The sequence below is a fragment of the Pyrus communis genome, chromosome 5 (genome assembly GCF_963583255.1).
Source record: "Pyrus communis chromosome 5, drPyrComm1.1, whole genome shotgun sequence".
In the NCBI taxonomy this organism is placed as follows: domain Eukaryota; kingdom Viridiplantae; phylum Streptophyta; class Magnoliopsida; order Rosales; family Rosaceae; genus Pyrus; species Pyrus communis.
The window spans coordinates 21,548,466-21,572,617 of record NC_084807.1 but is presented as its reverse complement, the minus strand read 5'-3'; the positions used below and the strand labels follow the sequence as shown (position 1 = coordinate 21,572,617).

At 36.7% G+C, this 24,152-nt stretch overlaps 3 protein-coding genes across 4 annotated transcripts; 2 read left to right on the top strand and 1 right to left on the bottom strand.

Moving 5' to 3' along the window:
* Positions 1-690: 690 nt before the first annotated feature.
* On the bottom strand, positions 691-8,259 carry LOC137735091 (uncharacterized). 2 transcript variants are annotated; one of them, XM_068474465.1, is made up of 17 exons: positions 7,770-8,259; positions 6,730-6,905; positions 6,338-6,503; positions 6,087-6,139; positions 5,481-5,624; positions 5,286-5,390; positions 5,063-5,188; positions 4,211-4,414; positions 3,676-3,782; positions 3,402-3,564; positions 3,159-3,224; positions 2,957-3,050; positions 2,605-2,717; positions 2,106-2,176; positions 1,846-1,901; positions 1,718-1,815; positions 691-1,612 (listed from the first exon to the last, which is right to left on the bottom strand). In XM_068474465.1, the coding sequence occupies exons 1-17, from the start codon at positions 8,113-8,115 to the stop codon at positions 1,181-1,183; spliced, it is 2,520 nt and encodes an 839-aa protein (XP_068330566.1). In that variant the 5' UTR covers positions 8,116-8,259; the 3' UTR covers positions 691-1,180. The 2 variants fall into 2 exon arrangements, with proteins under 2 accessions (XP_068330566.1, XP_068330565.1); XM_068474464.1 differs by having other exon boundaries at positions 1,718-1,901.
* Positions 8,260-11,339: 3,080 nt separating this feature from the next.
* Positions 11,340-12,860, top strand: LOC137733727 (chlorophyll a-b binding protein 6, chloroplastic-like). The gene is made up of 4 exons (XM_068472890.1): positions 11,340-11,631; positions 11,927-12,029; positions 12,119-12,407; positions 12,510-12,860. Exons 1-4 carry the CDS (start codon positions 11,432-11,434, stop codon positions 12,659-12,661), a joined length of 744 nt encoding a protein of 247 aa, XP_068328991.1. The 5' UTR covers positions 11,340-11,431; the 3' UTR covers positions 12,662-12,860.
* A 5,614-nt stretch (positions 12,861-18,474) lies between these two features.
* LOC137733896 (zinc finger CCCH domain-containing protein 40-like) lies at positions 18,475-21,328 on the top strand. Its single transcript, XM_068473109.1, has 4 exons — positions 18,475-18,692; positions 19,032-19,411; positions 19,524-19,747; positions 20,177-21,328. The coding sequence occupies exons 2-4, from the start codon at positions 19,037-19,039 to the stop codon at positions 21,072-21,074; spliced, it is 1,497 nt and encodes a 498-aa protein (XP_068329210.1). The 5' UTR covers positions 18,475-18,692; positions 19,032-19,036; the 3' UTR covers positions 21,075-21,328.
* Positions 21,329-24,152: the final 2,824 nt, after the last annotated feature.

Sequence of the window (24,152 nt, the reverse complement as noted above, 5' to 3'; positions counted from 1 at the left end):
TATTGGACGGATGATATAATTTTTGAGCACATGATAAGTATTTATTGCAGAAGTGATGCACTTTAAACTATGTCTTGTAAGAAAGTTTTTCTCTTAATTTGGGCAGTTTGTTTTTCTATGATCTTTTGATACGAGCTCACGAGATTTTGTGATCAAATCGTGTGGTTAAGAGCATTTATATCATTGCTTATGAGATTGATTGAATCCCTGTCCATCAATATAACCATCCTTAAAACAACTTTGAAATAATCTTTCATATGTGTGTCCATGCAAAAATGTCACAACAACAACAACAAAGCTTATCTCACTAAGTGGGGTCAGCTATATGAATCCTAAAACGTCACTGCGCTCAGTTTTGTTTCATGTCTTCCGTTAAATCCAAGTCTTTTCTTAGAGTATTTCCAAATCTTCCTCTACCTTTCCGACCTTGAGCCTCTATCTCGTAATCACATCTTCCATGCAAAAATGTCACATTCAAATAAGTACACAATGCTTGAAACAATTTTGAAAGAATCTTTCGCATGTGTTCCATGCAAAAACGTCACATTCAAATGAAACTTTCACTTTGACAAAAAAAAAAAAAAAAAAAGAAAGAAATTTTCACAGTCGATTAGCATTACGGTTCAATGGTATTAAGTGAGAAGTCTTAGGTTGTAAGCAAGAGACATTTTCTGCTCAACAGTCCCATGATTGCAAACATTCAACAAGAATATTGAGATGGGAATTTCACTTGTCATATCAACTACCAACCAAAAAAAATAGATGTAATACAACATGGAAAAGGATCCTCTGTTTTGTCTGGCTTCTAATTCCAGACGGCGTTAATGAGATGCCGAGATCTCTTACATTACATCCCATCTGATGCATTCAACCCTAAAACACGTTCCAACGTCGTACCACTTGACAGACAATGTGTATGCAGATCGCCATACGGATTAGGTTACATATGGATTGTGCACAAACCTCGCCGTTTTATACCTTTCGACAGCTTGCAACGCCATCTTTGATCCACCACCGTCCTCTCATTTCTGGCTTCGTTTTTGTAAATACAACGATCGCCGAGAAGACGAAGATCTAATGGACCGGTGTAATCATATTTGCTCCAAAGAATGCTGTTAAGTGGAAGCCCACACTCTTATATTCTTTGAAAATGGCTCTGTGGGAGAGTTCAATATGAACATCACTGGATGGCATATTGCTTTGGAGCAAAAGATATCGGGCCTAAGTGGTCTTCGGCGAAGGATAATAAAGCACGATGACAAGCCAGAGCGAACGCTGTGGCAAACATGACGAAGGAAGTCCAATAGAGCCTCAGCATTAGAATTGGATTTTTCCTTGCAGAGTTTAGCACATTCGAGACAATCACTCTGAGCCGCCGATCTCTGTAGATGGCACGATAATCATAAATGGGAGCTCTGGAAGATGGACCTCTCTCTCTGTTTTCAGGCCCGCCTGCCATTTTCAGATCGGAACTATACTGAGTTTTTGTAATGCCCCGTCCATTAGCTGCATACATCCATTGATATAGAACATCTGCAATGACCCTGCAAAACTGCTGGCGGTATACCTTTGCCTCCTTGGATACCATTGCTTGGACCAGTGAAGCTCCATCCTGCATTAAAATTTCGTCTTTATATTTAATTTTGACAAAGAGAGTATCGATCGTTATGATATCATAAATACAACGAAGAAAAGAGCCCAGCATAAGGGAACTCACTGCAGTCATCAAGAGTCTTCTCAGCACAACACCATCTTTGGATGGTAAAATCCTCAAGACAAAATTTGCAACATCAACTGCACCACCGTCCCTTGATGCAACATCAACTGCACCACCGTCCCTTGATGGTAAATAACCGACGGAAGTATCAGCTTCAGGTGCTATGATCTCATGTAAACCTTTCCTGCAAGCAAATGTAAAAAACATGAAAATTTTATGTTTGGTAATGAAGGATAAGGTAGCTGTGCAAGACGAATATCCACAACAGAAGCGTGCAAAAGTTTATCAGCTAGCTGGTCAAGATTTGAAAGTTCTAAAAGTTCCAAGACATTTACAAAGATAAGCTTGTACTGTAGGAAATTAACTTTAAGAGATAAAGTTAACATACCTAGTTGCACCTACTTTTAAGAAAAGAGAGAGCCTCTGCCACTGGAACTCCTTCTTCTTGTTAAAAACCACCTGAACCGAGCGAACAAAGTAAATAAACAACAAACATGCTGAAAATCTGACTGGAAGTTTCATTCAAGATGAAAACAGTTTCAGGCATCCCATTGTGATGATGATTAGCATAATAACGTACAGTTTTGTCCTTCAAAAAGTACCCCAATGCCTTTGATCATCAAACAGGTTATCTTTTCATTAATCAGAATCATGAAAGAAATCAAATGAAGGGTCCAAAGTTTCCTGTATGTGCTATACCGATACCTATCAAGCCTAAACTAACATGTTTTACACAATAGCTTTTACATTTATACGTATGCGAAGAAAGGAACAAAGAAAGTGGTTGTCATTACTATGTGCATATAGATATGGATGGGAATGCCGTAGGACATGTAGTAAACCAAAAAAAGTAACAGCGTAGCCTATGGTTCTTGAGCACTTCATACCGAATGTAATATTTTCCTTGTCGCAGCTGAATTTTCAGTGAGAAGTTTCCGAACAACATAAGGGTATGCAGCTTCAAATGTCTTAAAATTTTTGTCTGCAGCTACAGCTAATCCTGGAAAACAGAAAAAACACGTTTAAAGTGATCATACATCAAGTTTTGACAAGGCTTGGATGCACCTAAACTATATGGAGGCATCCAGGGCATCTAGATAGCGATCATACATCAGTATCTTGATATTACAGGATAGTGACATATGGCAAATTAACACAGCCTACCGAGTGTCCTAAAGAATAAAGATACAAAAAATATGAGTAAATGAGATTGGATACCCTATGGCAAGTGAACCCTACCTTCAAATGAAGCAAGAGAACGTAGAACAAGCGAATAGTAAGGTGGCATGCGAAAATGATACTTGAAGGCCACGGACCAGATTTTACTCAGAACCTTCAGAAAAATTACAGTTACAATCAGCCTCTACTAACTATTATTATAGGCACCAAGAAATATTATGTCTATCATTTGTACAGATTGAGATCGAGACATGATTCTCACCCTACTGAACTTGACATCGGGAATTCCATCTCTAAATTCTACTTCCCCCAGTTCATATTCCAGATCCTGAAACATTTTTACAGCTCAATTAGTTCCCAGTTCATATTCCAGATCCTAAACCCTATACTTATAAAGACGGTACAATCTCATTGCTTTCCGTAAAAACATACTTTTCAGTAACCCAAATAACATTTAATATACCAAAACTATATATAAAACTGAAAACAGAGAGGCTGATGATACCATAGTCACACGCCTGAGATTAGTCCCTGGCCTTGAAACGTCCATTTCAGTCAAAGAATTAACAAGGGATTCCCAATCTCCATTTACTATGTGCACTATGGATGCAAGCATAGCAAATTGGTGCTTCTTTTTCATCTGACAAAGCAAGCCAAAATCCAAAAACCTGGCATAGGATAGAAATCACCAGAAGTGAATAAGAGCTATAGATATATACCTAGATCTTCTGATATAGAAAGTAAAGCTTAGTTCTGCATGATGGCGACAAAAGAGGTACCCAATTTGTCCCGAGGATGTGTAACGCAAGTTTCCAGGATGTGGATCAGCATGCAATAAGCCTGTTTCGAGGAGCTGAGCTAAGCATGCCTCCACTCCTTTCTTAACCTACACCATTCAAAGCACAACGATCTGTCACTCAACTAAAGCACTTAGAAGGATAATTCAACATCTTATTTTATTGGAATCACTAATTCACTAAATTCAGAAACCACATTTATAGCGTTATTTTATTTACTCAAGAAAAGATTTGCAACTTTCAGTTTATTTAAAGTAGAAAGAACGTGTAATCTCACTGCCTCATGCTAAAGCTGTTTTCTTATTAAATAACAGTGTTCTTTTGGCCCCAAAGTTTCACCTTCTAGTGCCTTCGAGCCTGTATGTTCTCGCCAACATACAATATTTCAAATTCATTATCCTCTCAGAGTTCACGTCAGTTTTGTCAACATTGATAGCTATTATATTTGGATTGTGCAAGGAATCTGAAATTAACAAGAATTTAAGCGAAGTAGAATCTTGCAATTCAGATTGCAGACCAGATCAAGAAGACGTCTTTTGGCATCAAGTATTTGCCTCTCTGAATATGTAGAGCCACTTTCAACAGGGCTTCCAGCTGCAGACACAGAGAGTAAATCAGTTGGACTCTCACCAACAATCCACTCCATAGTCAGAACTCTCTTTCGACTTAAATGTTGATAAACATTTGGCACAAGCATGAACGGAAAGGAGGAATGAGCTTCCTGTACATAAAACAACAAACAGTCACTAAAAGGAAAAAAACATCTAACCCTGGAAACAAGAATTTTTATAAATATGTCTCGTCACAGAGAAGGAAAGCTTCATATGTTCCCAAATGACTTTCACTTCCATGCTAAAAGCAACACCCAAATTCATTCTTCTACCCATCCGTTTCCTGAAAAGAAACTCCAAAACAAATAATTTTTGATCCTCTAAACAATAAAGGTCTACTTCTTCAAGTTTCCTTTCTCCTTTGGTTCTTGTTCCCAAAAATAACCTTTCACTATTGAAAAGTTTTTTTATTTTTTATTTTATGACAAGAAGCTACCCATCACACAAATAACGAATTATTTTGGAATGTAAAAATATCCTCCACCTATCTAGTACTGATGTCAATTGATGGTTGGAATTTCATTCTAACCCTATCATGTTGCTTACTGGTAAAAACTGTATACAGCCGATCCCATCCGGATCAGGATTAGGATGCTAACCACTAACCTGTCCTATAACCACCCCAACTCCTGCAAACATATTCATTAAACTGGGTATATCTAGAAGACGTGGTGGCTATAAGTGTCATTAATACTTTTATAACCTTTTTTAATTGATCAGTATATTCATTCAATTCAATTGAAACATGCATTCATTACCTGAAACTTGGAAGCATTTGCAGCCTCTAAAGTATAATCCAATTCCCCAACTAAACCTTTCCCGAGCTCATCAGCGTATAGACGCAGGTCACTTTTTCTATTAGCTATGTTTTGAAATAGCCCAAGCTGAAATGGTTACCACAACTGAGTACAAGCTTAATCAAAAAACATATACAGAAAGTCACAATTAAATAACACAAGATTAATTGATTCCAGTACAAACCCCTAGGCGAAGAATATATATATCGCGCACTACAGTGTGATGCAAATTAGGCCGTTGAACTTTGATAGCAACATCAAATCCATCAAGGGTACGCCCACGGTAGACCTAAAATGTGTTAAACATCAAGAAAATAAGAAATAAATTCTACATGTCTTATATGCTGCAGGATGATTCGATTAATCATATTTAAGCCACCTGACCAAATGATGCAGCAGCCTCAGGTTCCTCAGAAATGTAGCTAAATAATGACTCCGCAGGAGATCCTAATTCTTCTTTGATAATTTTCATAGCCATAGCCCTGGGAAATGGAGGAATTTGATCATGCAGCTCAGACAATGGCTGCAACCAAAGAGGAAGGATGAGCAGAAAATAGAGCAGGTTAACTTATTTCAAGGTAAAGATGACGAAACAAAAAACAATATCTTGCATGCAAAGATATAATACGACTTGCACATCAGAGAACGAAAAACCATGAATACAACAGTATTGAAATTATAGAAGCCACTTGCATAAAGATGCGAAGCAAGCCAACATACAAACACATATATAAAGATCAGAAGATTAAAATCTACACATATTATTGCAGGACAGGATAAAAAGTATTTGAAGATTTGTAGTAAAACTTTTTTATTTGACATTGTAAATGGACATTGATGGATCACTTTTCACATGAACACAGTATGGATGAATATTAAGCTTTTTTATATGTAAAAGTGGAGCATATTAGGCTTTCACATTGGTGGCAGATAATGTACTGATGTTCAAATTAAAAATAAAGATACAAGATCAGTACAATCTAACCTTGGCCATCTCAGCACCAATAATGTCCGGCCTGGTGGAAAGGGACTGACCAACTGCATCAGCAAGCAAACGCATGTAACTAGCAAATTTGTAATCTTGCGACTGCTAGAGAAAATAGGAATCCCAGTATATAATTTAAAGGGCAATACGCAAAACAACAATAGAGTAAACTTAGTTAAGTGGAGCATAACAAAAAAGATGAGAACTAGAGCTTAAATGATCAGAAACTTCAACTAGAAAGTCTTCCTCACCTTTGATAAAAGTGGGACCCAGACTTAGCATAGTCTCTTTTAACACCATTCCGAAATTGTACTGTGATATGTTCTCATTAATATCCACGTCCGAACTTAGCCTTAAGAACTTTTTGATCCCTGTGGTCCGAATTCTGATTGCAGCAGAAGCAAAGGAGGAAAATACCTTACAGTAGACAACGTAGTGAATCTAATAAGGATCTATTCTATAAAACAAGATAAGTAAAAGCTTTTGAACAACAATAAGATGACAGACCCTGAACTACATGTAAGGAGTAGGTAAAACCGAGGAACAAGGGTTGTCATAGTTTTCCAATTTACAATTCCACAATCCAAGAAAATGTGGCGGATCTTTGGAAGAAAAAATAGTATTTGTAGATATTGAATCCTACCTCAAGAAGTCTCAAGGCCACTACATGGGGCCTACAGCTAAAATATTCAGCAACACTTTCTGGATCATAGACTTCAGGAAGTGGCTTAGACCAAATCTTAGATAGATAATAGAAATAAAGAGCGTACGTCTCCAAAGCTTTAAGATCAGCCACGAGCAAATCCACGCCGGACAGCTCTGTCAGTGTCAGATGATGGATTTCAAAACATCAGTTTCAACTAAACAAGGTACAAGGAAATTTGAAGTGCTCTGAATCTATGTCATCATTTTGCAAGAAACCATGCAAGCAAGCAATACTTTAAGCTGTTGCCGTTTACAGAATCGTTTTCTACAGATGTCAACCCCAAAAGTTTTAATTTTTTCAATCAACCCAATTGTAAGCCTCATTGCATTTCCCAAATTTGGGACGGGAGCACACAAAATGATAATTAATGAATTAAAGAATCACACGAAGAACGGTTACATATTTTTGATTTAGTATATCTGCAACCACAAATCTGCTAGATTTGATTTCTTTCTGTCCTTATTTATTAAAATGTCATTGGAAAAATATAATACTTACATGAATACTTGAGAGAAAACCTCCATTTTCCTTGAACAACAATCAAAGGAACCCTAATAAGACACAAGACCAATCTAGTCCTCACAGTAGTAAACTGATGGGAGCACTCACAGAATAATTCGCCAACATCTCTAACCAAGTGATGAACTTTAGATTTTGTTAAGGCCTTGCAATTACATGAAGGGTAAGACTTGAAAGATTCCACATTTGCGGCGGTGTATTAATAAAACCACAACCAATTTGTCAAATTAAGCAAACTATCTTAACTTCTCGGGAAATATGCGCAGATAGAACTCGTTACAAACTTTTAATAAAAATAAAATTGCGCGACACTAAACAGATAATAAATCGTATATAAATCACCGCTGCTTTAGCCCCGCATTTAAAAATTTGTAACAAGGTTTTATTTTTGCATATTTCCCTAACTTCCAATAAAAAATTCTCAAAATTTACATACACATAGGAAGAAGGTACTTCACCTGGGTAGGCAGGCTGAGGCCAAGAAGGAGCTGGCGATGGAGGCGCATCGGGGTCTTCGAGGTTGCGAAGCCACACGACGTCGTCTACGGCTTTGGAAACCTCAGGAATTCGAAAAGCCTTATTCGCCCACTCAATCCCTCTGCCAATCCCCGTCTTCAGAAACTCCAGGTCCTTCCGAACCACCTGACCCAAGTGTCCGAAGTCCCCCACCACTGCCCGCCCCTGCCTCTCTCGCTTGATCTTCGGCGTCGTTTTGGCGGGCCTCGTCGATCTCAGCACGCACGCCGGCTTAAACGACAACGATATCATCAACGACGACGATGCCGGTCCCGTTATCGCCGCCATCGCTGGCCGGAGAGTGATAGCTGGCTCCTAACGGAAAATGGCGGTTAATTTTGGATTAATTAGTTGTTAATTAATTTGATTAACTCTGTCATTGGTGTTTGGGATTTGTGGAGGTATCGGAGTGGTGATGACGAAGAAGAGAAGAACGAGTGGCAGTGGAGGATGCGTTGTGTGCGCCTCGTGGCCATAGTAAAGCAAGCGGGTGGAGAGGGGGAATCCGGTGCGTCGAGGTTTACGATGAGCTCTAAGGCGCGGGAAGTGTTGGTTGGTTCCAATCTGTTTTAGCCTGTAGGGTATTGAAACGTGGGGGAGTTCACGAACATACACAGTATAACTTTCTTTTTGGGTGTGAACAGTTGTGAGTTTTTTACTTACAGTTACCGTTGATAGATTATCCATACATGTGTACGTGCAAAAGAAAGAGCATCTAAAACATGTTCACCAAAGAAAAGACAGGAGTTGAAGTTCTAAAGCCTGACAATTGACATGAATCCGGATACTCGCCAGATTTCTCTACGAGGATTATGAAAATCCGTGAATCATATCCGTTCATCGTATATTGTGTTGTCAGAAATTATTTTAAATTAAATACAAAAAGTACCTGATAAAAACTGATCACATGATGTACAATGAACATACACGATTTACGAATCTCCAGGATCCTTACCAAAAGTATCCGAAGATGATCTTTGTTGGAATCGACATGGCTTAATTTAAGAGATTAGGAAGTTAATTAGTATCTAGGCTAAATTAATTAAATTTAAGGATTACTTATATGAAACAGATGCGTCAAGATAACGATATCTCAAACCAATCATGCGATGTTATATAAAAAGATTAAAACGCAAGTTTGAAATGTCATGATAGCATACTTGATCTGTAATTAAGTCTTAAACCCTAAACCTTACATACATGTATAGAATCTATATCAAAAGTGTACGTGGTGACAAATGTTTGGCGTTAAGTAAAGTGTAAAGTCCAACTTATTTGTTTGCTTTGAGAGTAAAGTCCAACTTATTTGTTTGCTTTGAGAGTAAAGTCTAACTTAAAAGAATTTCCACTTTTCTATTTGGGTGTCGTTTCTTGATTTCTCTCTCTTGGTGATTGAGAATATAAATGGAAGTAAGAAAATATGCACTTCAACAGATGAAATGTGGGTTTTGCAGTCAACATAAGAGTTGATTGATACTGTAGACTTTCAGTGAGAACTAGGGTACAGGGTTCATATAAGTGACGGGCCTTGCTTGTTTTCCTAGTGGAGCATGCCAAGCATATGTTGTTCAACTGCAGAATGCGAGGCCCTTGATCTCCTTGATTAGAATGTCCTCGGAATTGGAAGTCTTTTTAGATGACAAGGCCGAAAAATTGATATCGCGTGATCGTTATTGTCCATTTTTGTCAATCAAGTTCCTTGATGTTGTAATCAAGAAGATGGTTATGAAAGTAGAAATTTTAAGCCTTTATTAAAACTTAATGTCCAATCTACATAATTTAATGCGCATCGACGACTAACCTTTGTATGTTACATGCTTAAAGAATTGCGTATGTGCATTTTTCATAATTTAAGCTGTTTCTTGATGGATAATATGCCAAGATCGAGTAAAGACTTCACACTAGTTTTAGCCTTCTGTTTCTTAAGCCAATGCCTTCGATATTGGCGATCCAAAAATATCTTGTCTTCCGTTAAAATATGGATAACGCTAGAGAGATTATCTATTTAAATTATATAATGTAAACCATATGACGTGATTGTTGATTATTGAATTATTGTGTAAATGTTAATTAACGTGCTTATTTTTGGGGTGTGTGGATTTTTACTTCTCACACACCCCTTGTTAATTTCTGTCCATTGATATTCTTCATTTTATCTAATCCGACGGCCGAAAATTAGAAAGGTGTGTGAGAAGTAAAAAGGGATGTGTGAATATCACACCCCTTATTTTTTATTAGTAACCAATGTATTAAAAGGCAAAGGTGTGGACGAGACGTTCCATGGATAGTTCCGTCGGGACCTAAATTTTTGTATATATAAAATATAATACTTTGTAAAACAATTAATTAACAATAAAACAAGCAACCAAGGCCAAATTGAGATTAGAATACTAAAAAACTTACTTGAATTTTAAAACAATTGTGGTGTTGTGGAGAATTTTGAAAGAAATTGAAGTATGAGATTGGGGCAAAATTGAAATATGGGATTGAGATTGAGAATTTTGAGGAATTGGGGATGAGATTGGGTGAACTATGGTCGGGAATGGGATGGGGAAGAAGAGAACTGGGGGTTATAATTTTAAAAAATAAAATAAAATTAGACTTGGCCTTGTATTTTAAAGATAATTAAAAAAAATATTAGACTCGGCCAAAACGACATCGTTTTGCTTCAAATCATTTGAAAAAAAAGTTAAAAGACTTGGCCAAAAAGATGTCGTTTTGAGCCAAGTCTGAGATAAAAAAAAAGGAACTTTAACGAAAAGCTTCTGGTACTATTTACTTAACGAAAAACCATATTTTTACACTAAAATGTCAATCCTGGTACTATTCACTTTACCCTTTATTTTGTCATTTTCGTTAAAACTCAAAGTTTTCAAGTTTTTTTTATTAGTTTTCCTTAAAAAAAAAAAAAAAAAAAAGCCATTTCTCTTCTTCACGGTCGTCTTCTTTGTGAAGACGCTGTCGCTAAAACTTGAAAAAAACTAGCGAGCAGCTGCTGCAACCTGCCTAACCTTCGACTTTGAGGTCCCCAGCCGCCTAGGCGCGCCCTCACAACCCTAGGCAAGTTTTTCATCTATTCCCACAAAACAGAGGCGCCAAGTCACCCGCCTAGGCGCTCCCCGATGTGAGTATTTTAAAATACTATTAGTAACACATTACATAATGTATAAATTTGGTCTAAAAAATTAGTCTACTTAACATTACTTGTAAATTATTTGTGATCCATATAGTTCTAAAATCCAACCATATTTCTTCCTCAATTACAACCTAATATTTTACAATAATATATATTTTTTTTTTGCATGCAGAAACTGGTAGGTTAGATTTTCCTCCCCTAACAACTCAACATGCACCACATATATCAGATTTCACCTATCAGTTGGATATTCCTTGCCACCTAAGCCACCTATTTGGATTAACAGAATCCACGTAGCCCAATGACAGAATACCAGCCAGATATATTAGCCAATCACAATCCACATTTGGATTCTTCTATATCCCGATACTACTAGTATTCCTCGCCACTCCTTCCACCTTCCATAATCTCAGTCGCCTCCTCTCCCCTCCCCACAAACCCTAAGTCTTGCAGGCATTAGTTAATCAAATGGCTTCCAACACTTTGATGAGCTGTGGCATCGCCACCACTGCCTTCCCCTCAGTCCTGTCATCCTCAAAGTCTAAATTTGCGACCAGTGCAGTCCAGCTCCCAAGTTTTGGTGCCAATGCCTCCTCAAGGTTCTCCATGTCCGCCGACTGGATGCCCGGCGAGCCCCGGCCTCCTTACCTTGATGGCTCTGCACCCGGGTAACGAAATATACTACTTTAATAATGTTACAGCCACCAAAATTATTAATCAAATAATATGTTATTACGTACGTATCTTGTTAAAAAAAGTAAGATTAAGTGTAGACCTAAATTTGAATTAAATTTCACAGTGAGACATCATTTGGTGATCAAAATTTCGTAAGCCTAAGATACTATTTAGTAAAATAGATGATTATGCGATATTAATTAGCTTCTGACGTTGATTAGTTTGGAAAAGAAATCATATTATAATTTGGTGACATTGTGTTAAGATTTGGTGCTTGGGGGTTTTCAGTGACTTTGGATTTGATCCACTTCGGCTAGGAGAAGTGCCCGAGAACTTGGAGAGGTTCAAGGAGTCTGAGCTCATTCACTGCAGATGGGCAATGCTTGCTGTAGTAAGTATCATACAATAGTAACTTAAAAATTGCATCCAGTTTATTTACTTTGCAGTGACTAAATTAACCTTATAAACACACTTTTGTAGCCAGGGATTCTTGTACCAGAGGCTTTGGGATTGGGCAACTGGGTAAAAGCACAAGAGTGGGCTGCCGTTCCAGGAGGCCAAGCCACGTACTTAGGCAACCCAGTTCCATGGGGCACTTTGCCTACAATTTTGGTCATCGAATTCATTTCCATTGCCTTTGTAGAACACCAACGCAGCATGGAGAAGGACACTGAAAAGAAGAAGTACCCTGGCGGGGCTTTTGACCCCTTGGGCTACTCCAAGGACCCCAAGAAGTTCGAGGAGTACAAAGTCAAAGAGATAAAAAATGGTGAGTACAAAGACGTTACGTTCTTATGTCACATTTTATACAAAATTATGTTGTCGGACTATAAACTACAGATGATCTAATTATTGATTGATGAGTGTGTAGGCCGGCTTGCGTTGTTGGCTTTCGTTGGGTTTGTTGTTCAACAATCGGCATACCCTGGCACAGGACCATTGGAGAACCTGGCTACTCACTTGGCTGACCCATGGCACAACAACATCGGGGATGTCCTCATCCCCAAAGGGATTTTGCCTTGATTATTTCGTGCAGTATCGATTTTACACCCACTGTAAAAATTAAAATTCCATGTAGCCATCTTCAATGAATCCGAAGTTCTGGTCATGTTGTGTGAGTGAGTTTACAAGCAAACTTTACCATCGCCTTCATATTTTAGTATTGATAAAGAACTGTACTTAAACATCAATACTGAATATATCAGTTAGTTCTTGTTAAGTATATTTCAGTTCCTATAATGATGACTTTCTAGTTAGTCTAACTATGTACCACATTTGGGTTGGGGGGTTGTGACTGAAGTGATGCCGAGCATTCACCTCTGCACCTGATGATCGAGGCCCGGCCGCAAGTTCGATTCCCGCATGCTCAGCATTGTTGGTATAAAAAGAATAACTTGGATGCTTGAAATGCATAACAAAGAAAGCAGGTATAGCCAAATGGTGTAGGATGATTTCTTTTGTGGGGGCAATAAACCGAGGGTTGTAATTTTGGAACATCAGATTATCACATAATTGATATGAATAATTGAATAACTAAGGGTCCATTTTAAGTTAGCGTTTTCCTTGTGTCGTGAAATTTTGTTCGCATGAGGCTACACTAACGCGTTTATTTTGTTACCGTATTTATATCATCTTGTATCCAAAACAAACGAAGTTTCACTCCCAACTAAATGTGCTTAGAAAATAGATCACAATACAATGTGAAGATGTTATTTTATTTATCCATCTTGCATTATATTAGGGGATTAATTAGATCAGCTCTTTTAGTTGTAATTAATCTTTGGTAAAACACACACAAACGACTCCTTGATCAACCTCCACACATTGAGAACCCGGTTATTCACCCTTGAGCTCATCAATACAGTCTGCTTTACAGTCAGCATCGCTGCAGATGGACACATCAAGAGAAGGGCTTGGAGTGAACACTGTAAGGACACCACCACCACCACCACCCGCGTTGCCTGGGCTTGGAGCAGTGCGGGCGTCAGCACCAATATAGTGTTGCTTGGAAGCCAAGAATGTCAAGAAGCACAAAGCTAATACCAATGTCATACGCCAGTGCCGGCTTTGGAGGAGTCTGATAGGTTCTTCACACAGGGCCCCAAAATTTGAGGGGCCCCAGAATAATTTTATATTAAATGTAGTTATATAAAAAAAAAATATTATATAAAAATATCATAAAAAATCTAATCAACACAATAGATATAATATATATAAATAGGAGTAGGCCTACAAGGCTACTGGTTGCATGCCTATAATCCAACACACCCATTAATTCCGTATGAAATTATATATTTTATAAAACTATATCTCACTTTTTTCCTTATTTTTCACGCTAAAATCTAATCAGAGACTCAAGAGTATTTTTTTTTCTCTGACGCCTCATCCCTCCCGTTACGCCCGAGTCCTCTCTCCACTGCTTTTTTCCCCCCACTAACCACTAAACCCTAGTTCATAATTTCATCCAATTGAATAGAAATTTCAAATTACCAAGATAATTTAAGTGATCAAAGTGATGTAGACTTCGATTAAAGAAAGTAACTTATAAATTTAAATATATGAAGTTGGAATTTGAAAATTGTTGATATTTCTCATCTATAATGAATTTTTTTTTCTTTTATACTTTTCAAGGCAAAACTCATAGAAATTAATCAAGTAATCATCACAACAAGAGGGAGCAATCGCAAAAAATACTAGACGCACATGCATTGCGGACTATTAGGTTTTATTGTTCATACTTATTATAATTTAATTGTGATCTTTTTTGAGATATAAAAGATGGCATCTACTAGAAAATATTCATCTGGCTACTTGAAGCGTCAAAGAAAAAGAAGGGTTAAACAATTGACTCAATCTCAAAAAGGAGCTATTGATAGGTTTTTTTGTAAAAGAAAAAGAACCACAAAGTTTAGTGGATGATTTAGTTAATGAAAAACACATTGACAATGAGAAATGAGTTGATGAAGGTTTAATTGATGATTTTGCAGCAAAGAATGCACGAAGAAGCATCTTTAAGTGAAACTTCAATACTAGATTTTTTTAAGTTTTGTTTATTTGGTTTCTTAAGATTGAACTAATTGTTGATTATTTAATAATATGGTTATTTTTGTACCTTTCTTTACATTTAATGATATTTAGAAACTGACGATTAGTTTGAGTTTTAAAGTTTGTTTTGATATTGCTTTTTAGCATCAATACTTTGTTCATTTTTTTTATTTTTTTTTATTTTTAAGATTGTCTTAAGAAGGGTTCCTTTTATAAATTTGGCACAGGATCCCTGAAATCTCAGAGACGGCCCTATCATACGCATTGCAGCTCTTCCTTCCATTGCAAATACAATGTTATATATGTATATGACAGAATACTGGGAGACTTCCTTGATGAGTTTTCAGTTGCTATGTGAGTGGACTTATGCGAAAGGATATGTATAGGATTTGATATAGATGCTAATATGGAAAGCTATGTAATATTTGGTGGAATTAAATCTGGAATTACCAAATTTGCACTAACAACATTATTAATTGGTAAGTGTAATTTTTTGGCCTTTAAAGCACGGAGAGAGAGAGAGAGAGAGAGAGAGAGAGAGAGAGAGAGAGAGAGAGAGAGAGAGAGAGAGAGAGAGTACTAAGATTAGAATTTAGGTTTTTTTTTTATTTTTTAACAAATGATATTATATAAGAAAAACTAATGAAAAGGGTATCAAAACTTTGAATTTTAACAAAAAACCATCATATAGCTTTATTTAATGATAAAGACGAGAAAGAAAACAAAAAACAAAAAACAAAAAACAAAAAAAACCTAACTAAAGGTGCGTGCAAAGAGCACCCAACCAATCATTTAGTTGCATAACCGGTTGACATAATCCAAGCACATTTTGTTCCTATAAAATTAAAAATTTAAATTGAAGTGGGTTCCATTCGATTCAGAACCACATCTTGGGTGGTATGGTTGGGAGGGAGTCGGTCAGGTGTGGGTTGGGATGGTCGGGGGTAGGGGTGGGGCAACATCATTGACAACATTGTTGGACTCATTACCCATTTTTCTAGTAATAGTATTGAGCTATTAGCCATGCATAACTTTAACGGCGTAGACTTTGATCTCTATCATATTTTTTTTCTTTATAATCTTTTTATTGCATTATGGTGAAAGAATTTGAAAATTTGGGACTAGCATCTACTGTTAAGTTTCATAAACAGTTTAGTATCATTAAATTTCATAAACAGTGTCATACCATTAAGTTTCATAAACAGTGTAGTATCATTAAGTTTCATAAAAAGTGTAGTAAGTTTCATAAACAGTGTAGTACCATTAAGTTTCATAAACAGTTTGTGTGTGGGGGCGTGGGTCTGTGCGTCAAATTTTTTTTTAAACATTAAAATTATGTCTTTTTTTTATTAAAATTTTAATTTTTTTTTGTCATTTTTATTAAAATTAAGAGTTTTTCATTAAAATTTAAATCTTTTTCATTAAATAAAATTATAGCATGGTTGTTTTATTAAGATAAATATAGTCCAAACCATTTTCATGACAATTCCTTATTATCTATACTAATGTATTCGATGTACAATATCGCCATATATTAATGTAAGTACGTTTCCTTTGTTTACTCTTTCATGGTATTATAAATTTATAGTAATCCGACTCCTTTTTTACGCCTTGTAAGTGCATACATACATATTTGAATGAGAGTCAACTTATGCAAGTGTGATCTAGAATTTTTTTTAATTTATATTTTATTGTGATATATTCAGCATTTACTTAGATAATGGTCGGTTGGTCATCTTTGACATATATAGGCAGACTGATTGTGAGAACGAAGTGAAGCCTAACTCACTGGTTTCAATTTTTCTGCAAAGAAGGTGGAACACATTTTTGAAACCAGTGCTTTGTGAGATCAATGCTTGCAGTTTTTGTCAATTTTATGTTAATTGTTGTAAAAGCAAACTAATCGTGCGTTCTTATAGACCTCTCATATTACCTGTATAGACACACCAGTTTTCTCACATAGACTCATCATATTTAAATTAGTTAGTTAATCGCTTGAATTTTATAGAATCATTAAACCAGTCAATTTCTTAATAAATTTTGAATAATTTCATGCATATCAACAGTGTAAATTGTGGCAATGGTTTGGATTTTCTCAGAAGGAGGTGGCCTTTGAAACCAGTGCTCGCGGAGGCAGTTCTATTAAGGTCACGTTGAACCTGTAAAATCGATCTGGTGCAAGGAAATTAATCACTTGGACGCAATCTTTGGTGACGTTTTTCTGTTGCCTTAATGATTTGGTTTTGTGGTTCTCGGTGTTGGTACTTATTGATAGCCAATTTTCGTAACTTTCGTCTTTAATCATAGCCGAAAAGATATAATGTTGGCTACAATTATGTTGTTAAGTGTATTAAATAGATAAAGAAAACTAGATTGATATAGTGATATTCCTCTTGGATAGAAAAGGTTATTACAAATTGGGATCTAATATTTTTATTTTTATTTCTTTGAACAAAAATTGGGATCTAATATTAAATTGTGATGTTTCTTTTTATATTTTTTTGTTATGGAAAAACCAATGTTAAAGTGATGAAGAGGCACATATGTTTGTCCGTAGAAACCAAAGATCACCAACTTAAATATGAATTTTTTTTTCTTTATTTATGCATGCATGCATTATTATTAGAGGCTAATTACGATACCACATTATTAGGCGCAGGGCCAATTACAGTATCTTTGGCAAAACACACCCAAACAGTTGCGTCGCCAATAGGCATGCATTGGAAGCCTATGTAATCCCCCAGCAGTTCAGCCCTGCATGAAGCTTCACATTCTTGTGGAGGGCAGTCGGATGAACCAGGAGAAGGGCTCGGGCTTTGTTGGACTTTGAACGACGATGGAGAGCGCGAACCCTCAACGACAACAGTGTGTTCGTTTGCCGCCATGAATGTCAGCACCACCAAAGCAAACACGAGTGTCGAACGCATTGCAGCTCTTCCTTCCATCTGGAAAAATGAAATCGAATTGTTGATTGAGCCTCTTTCTCGTGATGGATTTCAGTTTGCTGCAATACTTCAAGTGTGAAATTTTCTTCACTCTAAGGACCCTTTTTGTAGGAGTTAGATAGGATATAATATGGAAGGTAATCCTATTTGGTGGATTTAAATCTGAGATTAATTACCAAATATGTCTACCTTCAGTTACAAAATCATTAAAAAATTCTAGAATGTTGGTTATTATTTTCACAACTCTCTCACATGAGTTTCGAGTTGCAGACTCATTAGTTACTATATAGCATATATGGTTAAATTATCTTCTTTTTTTTACAGCGTACTCTGTGGTCCAAATATTTATATTGAAGGAGACGGTAGATTGAAGTCACATATGCAATTTTTCATCTCCTAGACGTGTCATCAATCTGTCGACTATGTATTAAAATATTGAGTTGTCTGAATATTATTTAAAAATTAATAGTAGTAATAATAATCCGACAATTAAGCTAAATGAATGGTGTAAAGATTTGTAATAGTGGTTAATATTTAGGAGTTTTAACGAAAAACCCGGGGTACTGTTTATTTTAATGAAAAACCAAATTTTAACATTAAAAAGTTAATCCTGTTACTATTCACTTTACCCTTTATTTTGTCCTTATCATTAAAATTTAAAGTTTTCAAGCTTTTTTTCATTAATTTCCTTTTAATATTTTTTGTGGTTAACCCGGGAAAAAGAAAAAACAAAGTTCCAACTTTTAATGGGCCTCTAAAGGGCGTAAAAAGAAGTTACAAGAAATTGGGCCGTTAAGTCTCCGGGAGTCCAGCTACGAGAGGCTTGTTATCTGAAAGCAACGAAGTTGTGGGAACCAAAGCGCGAAACAGCGAGAGGGAGAGAGGGATTGGGTTTTGGTCTGTGAATCCATGTGATCTCCTTGCTCGCACCTGTAAAATCGTGTATCCCTTGCGCTTCAGCTTGCACCTTTCAACCCAAAACCTAGCCGCCGACCATCAGCTGCAACCGCCGGCCATCTCCGGCCTTCTGGTTGCCGATAGCAGTTAGCCAATCTCATCTCCAGGTAGATTTCTCGTTATCTTTTGCTTCTGCTTGATTATTCATCGAGTTAGATAAACACGGTAGCTCTGTTGATTTTTGTTAAGTTGATTTGAATTTATACCAAATTTACTTAATTTTTAGTACAATTATTTGTTTTCTGGTATTTCGAATCTTTGGATAGAGTTAGTCGAGAAAGGATTGTAATTTTTCAACTTTAGACTCGACAATAATTGAAAATTTGAAACTTCAGGCAATTGGGAGGCATTTGATTTGAGTTTCCGCATGATTAGGGATTTTGGGGTATGGGGTGATTAGGTTCCAATTATATCATGAAATTCTTAGGGGAAATTTTGTTGGTTAGGTAATATGGCACACAGGTTGCTTAGGAATGTGGAGGCGGATGGTTGGGAACGATCAGATTTTCCCATCATCTGCGAGTCATGCTTGGGTGACAATCCCTACGTCCGGATGACACGAGCTGATTATGACAAGGAGTGCAAGATTTGCACGCGTCCGTTCACAGTTTTCAGGTGGAGGCCTGGTCGTGATGCACGATTTAAGAAGTCGGAGATTTGCCAGACGTGCAGTAAGTTGAAAAACGTTTGTCAAGTTTGCCTCTTGGATCTGGAATATGGTTTGCCAGTTCAGGTTCGAGATACAGCTCTAGCCATCGGTTCTGATGATGCCATTCCAAAGAGTGATGTAAATAGGGAGTTTTTCGCTGAGGAGCACGACCGTAAGGTAACTTTTCTGTCATTTCCTCGAAGAATCAGTCTGGGTTATGGCACCAGTTTTACGTAAATGTTATGGAATACTTTAGCATCTAATTTTAATTTTTTTTTGGTGAGTGCAGGCTAGAGCTGGTATAGATTACGAATCTTCATATGGAAAGGCACGGCCCAGTGACACTATTCTGAAGCTTCAAAGAACAACGCCCTATTACAAAAGGAACAGAGCACATGTCTGCAGTTTTTACATTCGTGGTGAGTGCACAAGAGGTGCTGAGTGCCCTTACAGACACGAGATGCCCATAACTGGGGAGTTGTCGCAGCAAAACATCAAAGATCGTTACTATGGGTATGTCCAATGCTTCATACTTTACTCTTCTCAAGGTGCTAAGGAAGCATGGGTTTGTGGTTGCATGTTCTATGCTTATAGTTAACTGACAACTGTTGGCTAGTTAAACTTGTGAACTTGTTTGTTGATGAGCACTTTTTTCTGATGTGTAATGGTTTTGCTCATTTTTTTGTTCGGGTTGAAAGTCTACCTAATTTCAGTTGAGAAAATTCTTGTATTAGAAAGTGGTAGATTAAACAAGTAGAAGAAGTCTCTCCGTTTTGGTTATTTTGTGTAATAACTTCAGCTTCTTGCAAGCATTTCAACCAACATTATTGCTTTCAAAAATTATGTCCCAATTTTGCCGTCACATCTTTGCACATGTCTGTACTGTAATCCTATGGATTTCTTAAGTTTGTGGTGCTCATGCTTCATCTCTAAAATCTGCAGAGTCAATGATCCAGTGGCGATGAAGCTTCTTAACAAGGCCGGAGAGATGCCCTCCTTGGAACCTCCTGAGGATGGAAGCATAAGAACCTTATATGTGGGTGGGCTTGATGCGAGAATTTCTGAGCAGGATTTAAGGGATCAGTTTTATGCTCATGGTGAAATAGAATCCGTTAGGATGGTACTCCAACGAGCATGTGCCTTCGTAACCTACACAACAAGAGAAGGTGCAGAAAAGGCTGCAGAAGAACTCTCTAACAAACTGGTAATAAAGGGTTTGAGGTTGAAGTTAATGTGGGGTAGGCCCCAAGCACCAAAACAGGAATCAGAGGGCACTGCTGAAGCTAGACAGCAGGCGGTGGCTCATGGTGGTTTGTTGCCTCGAGCAGTCATATCTCAACAACAGAACCAATCACAAGACCCAGCTGCGCCTGTGAACTACTACAACATGCCACCTCCACCTTCACAGGAGAGATCATTCTATCCGTCCATGGATCCTCAAAGAATGGGTGCCCTTATTCCATCCAAGGAAGGGGCTCCTAGTGGGACCACAGGGTCAGGAGAGTGCAGTTCTGCTTCAGAGAGGCAGCAACATAGTCAGCATTATGCTTTTCAGAACATGGCTCAACCACATGGCCAATATCGTCAGCAGTTTTATCCTCCTGCATATGGGTATATGCCTCCACCAGCACCACAGTACCAGCAATACCCTCCGCAATATCATTCTGCAGTGCCGCCACCACCATCCTTGCCAATGAATAAACAGTACCAGAATTCTGCAACACCAGGGCCAGCACCCACAGGTTCTACACCCTCGGGATCTGCACCTTCAAGTTCTGGACCTTCGGAACCTACTCCATCTGGATCTGGGTCGGCACCAACGGGGTCTTCACAGCAGTAACACGACCCTGCTATTATTGTCTTGATACTTTTGTTATATGAGCTTTTGGTTATTCAAATCAAAACTGGGCTTGCATTCGGGGTTTCGGATAATAATCTGCATCTTCCCAGGGTTTTGCCCTTGTAAGCTAAAATTCTGCACCTTTTGTGGATAAATCCTTTCCTTTTTCTGTTTTCCGAGTTAACGATCATTCCTATCATATGTAGAACAGTTGAATACTGGTTCCTTCCGTTTAATCTGCGCATTACATTTTATGCTTTGATTATACGAGTGATGATGATTCACTTGCCTGCGTTATTATGTTGAAATTTTTTTTCCAACCATTTATTCTGAATGTGATTTTAAAACTGGTGAAGGATGTCGCTGACACAGACGTGTGCTTAACCAAATTGGCTACTGTTATACACCTTGCATTTAAGTTTGAATCCTCTTTTCTGTAATTTAGATGAAATAATGTAAAGATTGTCCTATTGTTTGTCGAAAAAGGTAAACACAGCAACAATGAGAGACATTTGGACTTGCTAGACATGTTTGCTCGATCAATTTAAGTTGTGAAGATTGATATTTGATGTGATTCTATGTGGTAAGTTTCATATGATTGTAACACACAGCAATGGTCCTCCTGCTCTTAAGTTTCGTTTTGGGCTAATGGGCTTATGGGATGGCCTGCCCCCTCGTGGTCACCAATCTCGTTCCTTCAAATTTGGGCTCTCATATATACAAAAGCTATTTAGAAAAAAAATAATAGGATAAATATCAGTTTACTACTTTCAAGTATTTTTAAGTTTTTATTTTTTTTTATTTTTTAATATCCAACTGGGGCCAGCTTGAATTTTTAATTTCCATGTGGATCCCTTAATGACATGTGGCGCCCAGTCATTGTCCACCTTGGCGCCACGTTATCAATTAACAGAAGACTTAAGAGTCAGACTAATGGATGTATGAGACTGTCCCAAAATTAATACTTTAGGTATGACTCTAGGACCAAAAAAATTCTATGTACCAAATGTTGGATACCACGAAACTTGAGGGTAGTAAACTGATATTTACTCAAAATAATAATAGTAGTTACAACACTATTGATATGCAGATTACATATTTTTATTATATATATTTCATACTCAAACTATTTAATTTTTTTTAATCCTCACTTGAAGATCATTTTTACAAAACACCATTCAAATTGGGGATCGTTTAGTCATCTAAACATATCAAATAAATGAATTATATCATCGATTTGTTCCATATATGTAATAAATACGAATGATCTTTAGTAGCAATGATCTCCAAATGAAAATTTATAAATTGAGGGTTTTGATTCATGAAATTTATACGATGAAATACATTACTAGTATGGGGTAAGATATATATGCGCATTTCCTTGGAAAATGTCATATGTATATCTTATACACACTTTTTCTTGTGTTTTATAAATTTGAAGTGCATGATGATAGTATTAAAGTTTTAATATTAATTGAATAAATATATATTTATATAATGAGAGGGAAAATTAGCTAGGGTTTTGAGACATGCAGAGAGAGAGAGAGAGAGAGATAGGCGGACAAACACAAGGCGTGCTGATTAAGAGGAGGCGCGGCGGGAAGAATATATAGTACAACAACAACAATATGTTAACAACTACAACATCATGCGTAGTAGTAGTAGTAATTGTTCTACGTGTGTTCAATTCGAGAACAAAAAATATATAATATTTTCTTAAAATCATTTCTAATCTTTGGACTAAAACTTAAAATTTTTAGCCTAAATTTTTTTAAGTTTTAATTCAGAAACAATTTTTTTGCTTCAATTTTAACCCTATATCATTAAAGAATGAATTTAGGCTAATTTTTTTCTTCTTAAAGTAACTTTTTTAAAAGAAAAAAAAATTATGTATCCTAATTTAATTTTATGAACATTTTAATTTAAAAATATTTAGATTCCAACAAATATTGAAAAATCACTAACTGACACCATGAAACTCATGAAACATTATGAAAGAATATAAAACAGATAAAAGATTTTTTTCTAAATACTTTAACCGTTGGATTTAAATTTGGACTGTTAGATATTTTTTTTACCGTTGGATTTCATCAAATTAGATCTTAACCATTGGATTCAATGAATTTGTAAATGTAAAACTAAAAAAAATATACGTATATGGTGGACCAACCCCATTAACCCAGGGGAATCATGAGCTAAATTTGGCTCATAAATGAATTTTGAGTTTTAACTCATATTTATCCCAAGGGTTGGAGTAAGTTGGTTTAAGTTTAAAACCTAAAATTTGAGTTTTACTCGAAGAGTTGAAGTAGGTCTAACCTGTTTATTGTTATATTCATATATACATATAGTTAAAAAATGAAGAGAAGGAGAAAGAGAAAGAAGCACATGACATTGTGTAGCAGCAGCAGCAGCTGTAGCGCAGGAGGAAGCAGCAGGCTCATGATGGAGGATGGTGATCCCTCAATGTACACTAAAAACCCAAGTAGAAACCCTACGGTGCTGGGCTCCGAAGTGTCAAATATTCTACGGATTTTAAACGTTATATGTTAATTTTTTCGTTTTTAAATAAACATCTAACAGTTTATACTTTGGGCACCGCAGAATGTCTCAACCCCAATAGCTGCCGCTGCGTGCGTGAATGTGATTGTGTGTAAGTGTGTTTGCGTGTAGTTCGAGGCGTGTAGAAGCACTGATCAATGATCAAATTAATCCCACCCACTCAACTCCATGCCACCACTAATTACTTGAGCTAATAGGTTCCAGTTTATTTTTAGTTTTTTGAATGTGTAAGTTTGGTCGGTCGATCGTGCGATATATTAATTATATAATGCCAAAGTATTATGATAAATTATGACCGATTCGTATATCCTAATAAGGAATTATAAACACGCAATCTAATTGCTATAATTAATGGAAGAAGTAAATAATTCATGTGATAGAGTTTCATTCAGAAAAATACGTACGTCTATTCGCTAAAAGACCTGATCTTAAGAAAAAGTAACATCATTTTATGGTAAAGAACTACAATGAAGAACCACATCATTTCGATATATCAACCATATATAATGAATGAAG

What these genes read in the sequence shown, in the direction of transcription:
- LOC137735091 (XM_068474464.1), bottom strand. Translation starts at nt 8,115, where the DNA reads ATGGCGGCGATAACGGGACCGGCATCGTCGTCGTTGATGATATCGTTG. An exon ending in CAAATGCTTCCAAGTTTCAG is followed by an intron (nt 4,415 to 5,062) that starts GTAATGAATGCA and finishes TTTTATGTACAG; the next exon opens with GAAGCTCATTCCTCCTTTCC. An exon ending in AAAGACGTCTTCTTGATCTG is followed by an intron (nt 3,783 to 4,210) that starts GTCTGCAATCTG and finishes TGAATGGTGTAG; the next exon opens with GTTAAGAAAGGAGTGGAGGC.
- LOC137733896 (XM_068473109.1), top strand. Translation starts at nt 19,037, where the DNA reads ATGGCACACAGGTTGCTTAGGAATGTGGAGGCGGATGGTTGGGAACGA. An exon ending in CTGAGGAGCACGACCGTAAG is followed by an intron (nt 19,412 to 19,523) that starts GTAACTTTTCTG and finishes TGGTGAGTGCAG; the next exon opens with GCTAGAGCTGGTATAGATTA. An exon ending in ATCAAAGATCGTTACTATGG is followed by an intron (nt 19,748 to 20,176) that starts GTATGTCCAATG and finishes TAAAATCTGCAG; the next exon opens with AGTCAATGATCCAGTGGCGA.
- LOC137733727 (XM_068472890.1), top strand. Translation starts at nt 11,432, where the DNA reads ATGGCTTCCAACACTTTGATGAGCTGTGGCATCGCCACCACTGCCTTC. An exon ending in CTTGATGGCTCTGCACCCGG is followed by an intron (nt 11,632 to 11,926) that starts GTAACGAAATAT and finishes GGGGGTTTTCAG; the next exon opens with TGACTTTGGATTTGATCCAC. An exon ending in AGTCAAAGAGATAAAAAATG is followed by an intron (nt 12,408 to 12,509) that starts GTGAGTACAAAG and finishes ATGAGTGTGTAG; the next exon opens with GCCGGCTTGCGTTGTTGGCT.